General features: G+C 42.8%; 1 protein-coding gene across 1 annotated transcript in view; it reads left to right on the top strand.

Moving 5' to 3' along the window:
• PARD3B (par-3 family cell polarity regulator beta) overlaps window positions 1-10,660 on the top strand; it is a 942,908-nt gene extending 932,248 nt beyond the window's left edge. Inside the window, exon 23 of the mRNA XM_045558633.1 lies at window positions 5,947-10,660. Within this exon, the coding sequence (XP_045414589.1) occupies window positions 5,947-6,304 (358 nt within the window). The 3' untranslated portion in view covers window positions 6,305-10,660. The remainder of the gene's footprint in view (window positions 1-5,946) is intronic.
• The last annotated feature ends 1,564 nt before the right edge of the window (window positions 10,661-12,224 follow it).

The following is a 12,224-nucleotide window of genomic DNA, read 5'->3' as shown; positions in this document are numbered from 1 at the left end:
CAAGCCCAGGTCCTGGACTTGAAACTGTGGTAATCACACCTGGGCTTGGGCATTGTCTCCGTAAGACCCCATATTTGAAACCATGTAGACTGTATTTTGAAACACACGCATTAAGATGTTCCTAGATATTGTGTCCATGACAGAAACAAAGAAAATTTCTTTGCTGGACCATCATAAAAACAGTCCTTAACTGACTCTGGAATAAATACACTTAACCTGCACTTAGTAAACCCAGCTTCCAGTGAATTTGAGTGAGGATAGCTGTCAATTTCCTAAGCACCCATTGGTCATGCTGAGCTCACTGGTAAGTCAAGGCAATTAAATTCCAGTCCAAGATGTAGTGAGGACCTATTGTGTTTCAAGCACTATGTAAGGCAACAGAGATAAGACAGGATAGTCTCATTCTTGGTGGCCAGTACAAATATAATAATCTCTACCCTGATAAAGTTTGCAACCATTCTATGTTGAACCCAATCCAGCCCTTTACTGAGGCCACCATCCCCCCACCTCCTTCCCTCTTCCAAAACTAGAAATCACTCTGACCTCAACCACTGTCAATCCTGGCTCCCAGGGAGAATCCACTTCTCCTCTTATTCCCACCTCCAGCTCCTACTCACATCTGATCCTCTGGTCCCTGTTGTGTGTTTGTGGGCTCTCTCTTTACTTTAAACTCTCTTGAACAAATTCAACATACATTTATGGAGCACCCATGATGTGTAAAGTCCTGTGTTAAGCTCCAAGGGAGATCATTAGATATACAAGACTCAGTTCCTTCCTTCAAGATGCCCGTCCTCCAATACATTATATAACTAGCCACGTGGCAAGGTGAAAGACAGATGAGGTGAGAATGACCAGCTGTGGTGAGCGCAGAGGAAAGAGATTTTTTTTGCAATTGGGGGTGATGGTGCAGAGATGGGAGGATTCAGACTTGCTCATGCTCCCTCATCTGTAAGTGTAGCCTCCTTATTCCTAGTGAAAAATTTGCCAATGACTCCCTACTCCCAATACCGAACCCTTTCCCTATACAGAATTATCTTAGCACATATGTATAAGATAAAGACCACTGGTACCCAGGGCTGGCTATCTGACAAGATTAGCCTCTGATTTCCAGCCCCTTTTTTCTTAATGAAAAATAATGGCATACTGAGATGGCAGAAGGAAGAAAACTTTATATAGAGAAAGCGATCCTTACTGTTTCTTTACATGTAAATAACATATAGCTCTGTTGTGTTCAGGCTTAACAGTTAACATTCATTATTGCATGTATCTATGTGATTGAAAACTGCATACCTGAGATAGTCCTATGAGTTTTCCAAGCAAAACTTGAATCCTTCTGGCCTCTGGAAATGGGCCTAATCAGAAATAAAATAAAGCAAAAATTTAAAATTAGAGGTATTTTCATGACCAGTCTCTCAAAGAGTTATATTATAAATAAAACAAATACAGGCTTGTTTCTCTTTCCTTACATAAATAATGGTTTCTGAGCGAGATTCTAAATTGAAATTTTTTTTAAGAAAAATAATAACACATACAAATAAAACTCATGAGGTCACATGAAAAATGAATGGTCTTAAAATACTGATATGTTTGCTATTTCAATCCTTGTTTTAATCAGAATCTCCTTAAGAAGCTGCCCCTGGATTTCTCAGGGTTGACTCAAAACACGCAGCACCAGTCACTGTGCTATGCATTGGTTAGGCCCCAGAAATGACTTGTTTTGTGCTTTCCTGCAAACACTAAATTTCACACAAATAAAGAGGCTCTGAAAAGGGAAACTCAACATTAACTCCCTCTTCTCCTCCTCTGTCAAGTTCTGTAGTTAATGAGGAGGGGTTTATTTTCTCTGTTTAAAAATTGTTCTTTTAGCTGGGGGCACTGCTCATGTCTATACTCCCAGCTCCTTGGGAGATTAAGGCAGGAGAATCACTTGAGGCCAGGAGTCAGGATCAGCCTGGACAACATAGCAAGACCCCATCTCTGGAACAAAAAATTAATAAAATAAGCCAGGCGTGGTAGCACATATCTGTAGTACCAACTACTTGGGAACCCGAGGCAGGAGGATCGCTTGAGCCCAAGAGTAAGACCCTATCTTGAAAAAAAAAAGAAAAATATGTTCTTTTAAACATGTGCACATGTATGCACACACATATGTACACATGTGATAATCAAAAGAATTTAGAAGTTATTCTGGCAAAAGTCTGTAGAAAATGCTCAGTTTTGAGCAAAAGTTATAAACAACAGCCACATACCACCCCTTAAAAGAAAGAAAAATTCTTCTAGCATGCTTTGAACCTTAAACAGTGTTTTTATAGGCCAACTCATTGTTTTTCTTCTCTCTGAAAAATTAAAACGATAACTGTTATGATGAGTTCTGCAGAAAAAGACAATTTCCATGATTTCATTTCTTGACAAAGAGCAGCTACTTCACTTGGTTTCTGCCACATGTAAGCAAACTCCCAGACATAAAATCTCCCCTCAGAGGAATCAATATGGGGCCACAAAACTATCTTGAGGTCTGCCCTGTCTGACCACGGAAAACCTCCTTCCTCCTCCCTGGGAGAGCTGGACATGCCAGAGGGGCGAGGTGTGGGAGGAGAGATAGTGACCGTCCCCTACGTGCGTGAAGCTCACGCTGTTGTGGAGTCTCTCAGGGTGGCTTCTGCCCCCTCACCACTAGCTCTGGATTGCCTGTCCAAAAATATAAAAAAACAAGGAGTGCCTGTCTTTTATAATGTTCTGTTTTAAAAGAGAGAAATCTCTGGGGAGAGAACAGGACCCTAAAAGTCCAAGGCCTGGAATTCCTCCTTTCTCTCTTTCCATTTTAAACAGGAAACATTCACGCTAAGAGAGTCCGGAGGGAGCGTTGGTTGTATGTTCATTTTAAGGCAGATAATGTTTGTGTGTTGCAAATGTCAGTGATTTATCCTAAGGGCTTTAAATGAGTGCAGAAAAACCACATGTTTTACTTCATGCAGAGAAATATCTTCAGTGGATTTTGAGAGAAAGCATAGGTTAAGAATTTTTTTTAAGTGCATCGGAAATCTCCAACATGAACCAAAAAGAAATAGAAATGAGCATGGTGGGGTGGAGGGGACTTTAAAAATTCTTGTGATAAAAGATATAATGAATGCTGGAAGTTTTCTAAATCAAAAATGTAATTCTAAAGGAAAGGGAAGGTGAAATCCAGATCCTTGATTTCCTGTGGCTGGAGTGACAGACTATGCATTTATGCTCTATTTGTCATGGGCAATTTAAAATAGAGCAAACTGCATTGAATAATAGCAGCTGATGCCATAATAACTTGTATGCAAACAATTTAATTTTTTTGAATCTGAAAACTCTCACTATCTAAATTATCCCAAGCTCAAGGAGCTATCTTTCATTATTATATATAGCCAAATTAAGACAAAAAAGTAGAGAGAATTCTATTGTTTATCCTTATGGATGTGTCCACAAGCTGCTTTCCACGTGTACCCAAGCTTGGAGCTTGTCAAATTTTCACTGATTTGGGCAACTTACAGAGCTGTTTTAACATCCAGCTCCACAGATTACAGGGTGATTTTGACCCTCATTGACAGTGCTTGATTAACCACAGACACTGTATTCTTACAGCCCTGTCATTTCTTTCAAGTGTCATAGCAGTTTGTACTCTGACACTGGAAAGATTTTCCTTAATTATTATTGTTGCTGTTTTCCTTTTAAAAAAATTATAAAAGGGGGAGTGGTAAAAAATGGGAAGGATCTGGAGCCAGTGGTGGTGGTAAATGTGTGCACAGAAGGTTTATGGGATTTTAAGAGCTGTAAACAGAACTCATCTGTTTAACCCCAGGCTAGATAAGATGCAGTCATCTGCACATTGTTTAGAGACGTATTGCTTCTGTTACGGCAAATGGATCAGAAGATGCTTGTTGTCTTTAGGAGAGAGATCAGACGGGGCCACTTCTGTTAGTGTTTATTTTTGCCCTGGATGTTTCTAGGTGCCTACCCATTGCGCAGCGCAACTTACAGCTGGTTTGGTTTATCCCCACTCTGCTACTGGCCTGGTGGTACTTCCTAACTTTGCAGTAGAATTAATTACATCAAAGCCCTAGGTGGGTAATTCCCAGCTCTATGTTGGGACTTTTCTAAGAACTACAGAGAGTGGGGGCGCACATGAACCCACACAGGGATGTGGCAGCAGCCAACCAGAGTTAGACCAAGACTGCAGCCCATTGGAAGAGCACTTCACAGATCTAGAAGGGAAGTGAGTGCAATACATGGGGACTTCCTGACTGCAAATAACCTGTACATTTCCACCAGCATGTCTGAAACAGGCTTTGTGGAAGCCTGTCCTGGACAGGAGGGTAGGAAAGCGAGGGGTCTGATGATCACAGCCTTAAAAGAGCTAAACTCCAATAAACAAGTGATAAGGAAATTGGTACAGATAATTGAGGTACTACTATGCCAAAAACCTAATATAGGTAGCACTGGCTTTGAGATCAGGTGGTAAGTGACAATGAAACTGTTATATGAGGTTAGAAAAATGAGGGTCCATTTTATGTAGTAGTAATATATTTGGCAAAAAATGTTGCCCATGATAATTTGGAGACAGAAAATCTACCTAATGAACTTGTGAATTTAGGCAAGCAGGTTTCAGGCTAGAATATTTTAAAAAATGAGTAGGCTTTTGCTAGGTGTATTTATAAGGTTCTACAAAAAACAGACAAGCTCAGCAAGAGCTGAATGGTTTGCAAACAGGCTTGAAAGGACATATAGTGAGCCCTGAAATGTTGCGCTTTGCTGGGCAGGAAAATAAAATTGTTTCTTATTTCTAGACTTGCCAGTCAGTAAAACATCATCAAATTAAGGTAAAACCTGTGGGCAAAAATCAAGCCATGTATATAATATGTAAATATCTATCATAATGTCTGACACCTAGGAGGCAATTAATAAATTTAAGATCTTCCTTATAACGGGACTGGTGTCACGCAGTAGAATATTACATATCAGTTAAAATTAATGCACTAGATCCTAAATGTATCAACATGGATAAAATTCAAAAATATAATGCTGAGTGACAAAAGTAAACTACAAAACACATTCTAGACTATGATATTTATTAAAATTGTAAAACATAAACTTGGTGTATGTTGCTTATGGATACACACATATGTAAAAATGTGCTAAGGTACATTTGCACACAGCAACTTCAGAATAGTAGTTAATTCTAACATGAAAAGGAAGAGAAAGGATAGGGCTTTAGGTGTACCTGTAACATTTTATTCCTTTACAAAAATACCAGATGAAAACAATATGGCAGAATGTTACTACTGTTAAATACAGGAGGTGGGTTCATGGGTATCATTGAAACTGGTTCACTTTCCTGTGTTTTTGAAATATTCATAATTAAAACTAAAAATAATACTAAATGGACAGGAACAAAAAGCATTCCTTTTAATACACCGCTTCAGGCTAGTTATTCATGGGTGAAAAATAATATAATATTTAAATATTAAATTATGTATTTTGCTACTTGGGAAAAAAAGAGAGCCAAGCTCATTGCCTTGGTTAGGAACCTAGTTTGGCTACTCTAATAGAGGCCACCAGAAGGGGGTGTAAACAAGACAGAAGTGTATCTGCCTCGCGTGTCCCAATCTGCGTGTGGGCAGCCCTGGTTGACAGGGTGGCAGTGTGGTTTCAAGGACCCAGGCTCTTGCCTCCTTGCCGCCTTTGCCTTCCTCAGCACACGCTTTCCCCTTGTGGTCTAAGGTGGTATTCCAGCAGCCAACAGGGAGAAGAGAAGGTAAGAAAGATCCCCTGTCGTCTTTTTAAGGGCACACGTCGCTTCTGCTCACGTGCCATCGGCCAAGGCCCAGTCAGTGGCCGCACCCAACCACGCGGGACTGTGGCCTGCCGCTGGGCCCCGGCTCTGCCGCGACTGACACGTGTCTCTCCTTCTCGTTGCAGGGGAGGGCCAGCGGATCCTGCAGACTACCTGGCCGCAGCAGCCCGAGGGCTCTACAAGGAAAGGGAGCTGCCCTATTACCCCGGGGCTCACCCCGTGCACCCTCCCAAAGGGAGCTACCCACGCCCCCCAGATCTGAGGGTGGCAGATCTCCGGTATCCTCAGTATTACCCACCCCCGCCAGCCCCCAAGCACAAAGGACCCTTCCGGCAAGACGTCCCACCTTCCCCTCCTCAGCACCAAAGAGTGCCGGCCTATCAGGAAATGGGCAGAGCAGGGCCCCGGGGCGGCAGCCCGGACCAGTACCCCTACCGACCCCAGGACCCCCGGCAGAAGAACCCCATGACTGCGGCCGTATAGCTGATCGCCCAGGCCAGCCCAGCCCAGAGAGGAAGACGTCGAACGCCACCTTTGCCCTTTCTAGACCTCAACGCCTTCTACCTGTGCAGAATTCTCCATGGTACAAATTAGCTTTTTCCCACTGAGATTGCAGCCCTTGACTGCTAATCAGAGGGAAAGAGAAAGGGCAGGGGGGTTGGGGGGTGAAAAATCAGAAGGAAGAGGAAGAAAGGGGCCATAAAAACAATGCTACCTGATATTCGAAAGGCTTTCAGAATTTTTCAACTCAGTGAGAGTGGCAGCCGAACAAGCGGCTAGCAGTGGAGCCAGACTGCACAGTGCCTCCCGGCCGGGGAACCTGTGCCCACGTGCCCACGCGCACACACCCCCACACACAAGTGGCAGGACAGAGAGGCCGTGTCTGCTGCATCCAGGTGGCAGCAACCCATTCAAGGCTCGGCCTCAGCTGCTTATTAGAGCTTCTAAGTCAGAGGAGTGGCAGAGTAGACAGACTGGGATGTAGGCATCTTAAGTGAGTATAGGGTTTTTTTTTTATTATTGAGAAAAAAAAAAACAACAGCAAACATGACGAGTGATCTCCTTGAAATTTTTTATACCCGAAGGAAGACTGCATTTCCTTATTTGGAGAATTTCTCAGGTTCCTGATACCACTCGTGATGTAAACATTACACATTTCCTTGCTTTTGATATAAAAGTCAGTGCAATGTGAATGCAGTATTAGTGTCTTGGGAGAATGTGCAAAGCTAGTCAGAGCTTCCAGGAGGAAGGAATATAGCCCGAGAATCAGGGTGATCAGGTTAAGAGGGGTGAACCTCCGGTGGTCCTCACCTTCCTTCCTCCCGGGTCCCAGGCATAGAGATATCTGGTTTCAGAGTCAGCCCCAAATCTCCTGCCCGTAATTATTTTAACTGGGGCCTCTACTTTAAGGCTCCCACTTGAGAGCTAAAGTGTACTTGGGAAAAATAGAGCCCCCTGGGCAGGTCGCACAGGAAGCAGTGCCCTAGAGAAGCCAGTTCCAGACTCGGTGCCAGACAGTACCCATCTGCACGCAGGACAGTGAGGAGCTGACCGTGGCCTTTGGAAATTGATGGCCAGCAGATCGTAGAAGGAAGTGAAAGATGGTGTGTGTGTGTGTGTGTTTTGTTTTCAAACACGTGTGACTACCAATATGGAGAATGGAAGATTAAAAATGCTTTCTGGAAAGTTTGATAAGGAAGGAAAAAAAAATGGAGAGGAAGGGAAAAGAGGCATAAGACTAAATCATTCTGCATCTGCTATTTCATTAACAAAAGTCAGGGCAAGGCCAAGGTCTCCAACTGGGAAAGGATGGTCTTATGGCTGTGAAAAGCTGAAACCCCACCTTCTAAGTAGAACAAACCCATGGCAATTTCTTTGGAGCTTTGCAGCTGTTTTTCACAAGAACAAAACATCTGAAATTTACAACCTGACCCAAATGAGAATATAAGCAAAAGACTGAAAAACAGCAAAACCTGAGCATCAGTCTGAATTGCTCAGTGACTCTTGAAATACATTAAGTCTTTTCACATTCCTCCTTCATTCCCTCCCAAAAAAGTCTTGAGTTCAATTTAGATATATTCTGGCTGAGATTAGAATACCTCTAACTGACAGGGTTTAATAAATTATAGTATTATTAAATATATAGAGCATCCATCTAGCACAGTTTAGTCTTATTTTTTTAATTTAAAATAGAGTTGTGTTACCAAGAAATGATGCAACTGCTAGTTTTAGATGTAAATAGTGTTATTTACTGGACTTCAAGAGATAATCATTTTCCAAACTATAATTTACTATGACCCTCTTGAGAATAGACTATCAAGTTGGTTTTTGTCCTCTGTCATCTCTCTTAAGTCAGGCACCTTTAGGTTGTTTGCAGTTTGTTCAAAAAGGTTGAGGATCTTAGGTCCTGCTCACCTGAAGGGAGTGCAGGTGAGCTGTAGGGTTTCCCTGCCAACATGCTGACTGCTACCTTCCCCTCAAGCTAAATAAACTTCAAAGAAGAAAATGAGAAGATGAGAGAAATGTAACTTGTTTTGAAGCATTAAAAATCAGCTCTTCAGCATGTTCCCTATTTTAACCAAATTTCTGTAGACTTCTAAACATAACCAAGCCAGAAGGCTCCTCTGGATCAGGCTAGACCACTTGAGGGGTGGCCAGGGATGGGATGTAGAACTGTGTGCTTTGGAGGAGTGGCCCTTGCGGAAAGGATGCCCTTGTTTTCACCTGCAGTGTTGCCATCTCACGGGCATCTTACAGTGAGCTGCTGCAAAGCATGGTTTTGTGTTGTATACACAGTCAATAACATAGCTGCTAATCTGGAGGAGCAGCCAGTGATGTGAAGGCACTATTGAAGTGAACAAGAAATAGATTATAGCAGTTTTCTTTTCTTGCTTGAAATATAACTCACGCTCCATTTGATCCTACCCTAAAGAAGCGAACATTACATTTGTGACAGAGGCTCCATCAAGCCAAGCAAAAATTAAGAACAGCTCCAATGTAAGCTTTATAAATGCCTGTGTGCTAACCTTCCAATTGTCACCACCCAGAAGTTACAGGTCTCTTTCCCAGTATTTAGAACAGGTTGTTTAGAGTATTTAGAAGACCAGGATATAATCAATAGATGCCCAGGAGCAAGAAATCATTCCCTGCTTATTTACGGCCTTGGGAAAACTCAATCAGGTGTCCCTTACAGCTCACAACGCTAATAGCCCCCCTGGAATAGAGAGACACATTGAGCTGTGATACACACCCGATCAACATACACCCGCCCGGCTGCAGATCTGACTGCTGAGTCATTTGGGCCTTGAGATGAGGTTTGGCCTCAAGTCACTAGATATTTTAAGGAGCCCTATTTTTCTCCTGTTTTCCAATAGAGATGAAAGAGCAGATCATTGAAAACTTTTAGATGCCGGAGAATTCAGTCCTCTGCAAGGGAAACAAACACAACATCTCATTAATCCATTCTGTCGTTGAGCTGTGGCACTATCACTCTTGGTATGGTATTGTTTCCGCATAATACCAAATCAGTGGATGAAAGGCAAGCTCACAAACAACTCTTAAATCATAGTAGCAAGCAGAAATTCGGAAAAAAATTATTCGGAAGTTCTTCGTTCTTAGATTTTTAGGTATACATGTGTTGACCCCCAAGGGATAGCATGGAGCAAAAATCTTACAATCAAGAGCATAGTAGGGACCCACAGACTTACTGTCACCCATGGAGGAAGCCCTGTGCACATCTCCTGACAGATTGGAGGTTTCACTGTAGCTGTATAGTTTACTGTCAACTAAATAAAATTAAAACATGAGTCATTATCCCTTCCAAGGATTCATGAAATTTTTGAACTAAAGCTGTCTTTTGAAGGAAATCCACCTAACAACTCTGGGAGGATCATGAAGCTCATTTCTCTTTTCCCTGGTATACGTAGAGATCAAGCCTATAAAAAATATTCATTTCCCCTACCTGTAACCACAGCATTCATTTTTGTTGGAGGAACGTTGTAGCATTTCAGGAGGGTAGAGAGATCTGGAGAGTTCGGTATGTAATGTGTGCTGTACAATTCCCATCAGCATTAAAGTCTGAAATCCACAATGAATGGCCTTCTAATTGGTGTTAAATTGGGTAGACACCCTACTGCTTCCTGAGTCCATGAGCAACAGAAAGTCTGGATTTCGTGCAATTAGGCAGGAGGGAGTTGGATTCAGAAACAGCTCCACTAGTATTTTGCTGCACTCCCAGTTCGTGTCGACTTAGGTGGAAACGATGCCACAGTGAGACCAGAAAGAGGGGTCTACATAAGATATTCCTACAAAGTCACCTTTCCGATAAAAAGGAAGAAAGGAGGATATCTAAAATAAGCCTAGAATCTCACATGCAGTTATAACTTCTAAGTGAAACCCTTTCTCCCTCATGTCCTTAAATAGTCACAGAATCACACACAAGCTGACTTTTAAAGACAAGCTCGGCTACCAAGCTGGGAGTGGGAAGTGAATCAACCCCAAAGGCTCTTTTAGCCTGTCTCCCGACTCTTCCAGAAAGTGTTCTCCTGTTCCATCTGCAGTGCTGTTTACTACTGGAACATAAAACAAAACCTGTTGTTTGTACCATCACTTTTTCTAGTGTTTCCTGTGCTTTTATGATACCAAGTCTGTTCATAAGTTCTGAAGATAAATTATGTGAAATCATATTTTGGCATATGGGGGTGGAGAATGAATTCTTTACAAACTTTTTAAGATGATCTCATTTGTACCACAGAAAACATTTTGGATGTTGTTATATATGAGTACATAAATTTTTCTTGTTTTATTTTGCATTAAAATAAAGCTTTATTCAGTCAGTAAGACATCAGAGTCTTGGTTTTTACCCATTGCAGGGTTGTTTTAGGATCTGATGAATTAATAGGTGGGCCTGGGCCTGCTCGCCCTTGAATAGCAACATCCGAAAACAGCAGTGGGGCCAAGGACGGAAGCAAAGAGCAGCAGTTGCACGCCAGCCTCCCTGGGAAGCAGATGCTGAGACGGAGATTCTCAAGCAGGATGTTTAGTGTGCACGTGGGTTCCACGCCTAAGAAGCGGAAGCCGCGCTGCGGTGCACTCCCGGCTGAGGCCTCAGCCAACCCCACAGAACTGTTGAAGTCTGGAGCAACAATGGCCCTTCAGATGTATCCCAAATTGGGATGAGGAAGCTGGGCCTTTATGCCACTGTGGTGATCAGTGGATAGGGGCTACCTCTGGAAAGAGGAAAGACCTAGAGCTGGGCAGTTTCTTTCAGTTGAGGCAATTGCCAACGAGGACTGACAGTGGGGGCCATCTTTGGGACATACTCACAACAGCTGGGAAAATAGTCCAATTTTTTATATACTATTATTTTTACTTTCTGATACGAAAACAGTCCATTCTTGAAATGGCATCTGAGCAGTCCATCACGGCATCCACAACAACACCCACTGGTACCTCTCCTGCTGGGATCACTCTTACCTTGTCTACAGAAAGTTCTTGAGACCATCCCTGTCTTTCCCAAAGTCCCTTATTCCCTGGCTTATTGGGAACTCCCCATATTTAGGGCAGGCTCCTCTGCAGCCAAGGTTTCAGCTGCCACCTCTATACTGACTTCTCGGGCTCAGCTCTGTCCCCTGAGCTCATGCATTTCCACTTTTTGACTGGACGTTCCCATTTGGATGTCCACAGACCCTTTCAACTTAACATGCTCAAATTGAAAACAAGCTTTCTCCAAAGAAACCTGCTCCTCACAATTTTCTCCTGGCCAAAATGTGGACCATATACACAGTTACACAGCAGAAACCTGGAAATTATCCTGGATTTCCCATTCATAACTCTGTCCCTTGCTCCACCTACTCCCATATAACAAGATGGAAGACCAACGTTCTGTCCTGCAATTCGGTAAAATACGTTCATGCTTCCTGATACTGTGACATGCGCCAGCACTGCCTCATAACTTCTCACCCAGCCTCTTCAATAGCCTTCCATGTGATCTCCCCACCTCCAGCCTTGTACTCGCCAGTCTACCTCTCTGCTATGCAACCCTGCCTCCTGCTTTTGTAAATAAAATTTGGGGTTATCTTTGTTTGTTGGGTTTTGGTTTTTTTGAGACAGGGTCTCACTCTGTCACCCAGGCTGGAGTGCAGTGGTGTCATCATAGCTCACTGCAACCTCAAACTCTGGGCTCAAGCGATCCTCCTACCTCAGTCACCCAAAGTGCTGGGATTACAGGCACGAACCACCTTGCCCAGCCTGTAAATAAACTTTTATTGGAACACATACACACTCATTCATTTATGTAATTATCTACAGCTCCTTCACACTACAACACCAATCCCTGCTCTATAATCCTGCCAGAGGAATTTTTCTGAAATAAAGATCTGACCACCTTACTCTTCTAGAAGCA

The sequence above is a fragment of the Lemur catta genome, chromosome 8 (genome assembly GCF_020740605.2).
Source record: "Lemur catta isolate mLemCat1 chromosome 8, mLemCat1.pri, whole genome shotgun sequence".
In the NCBI taxonomy this organism is placed as follows: Eukaryota; Metazoa; Chordata; class Mammalia; order Primates; family Lemuridae; genus Lemur; species Lemur catta.
The sequence above is the reverse complement of the archived record's forward strand: the minus strand, read 5'-3'. Positions and strand labels throughout refer to the sequence as shown.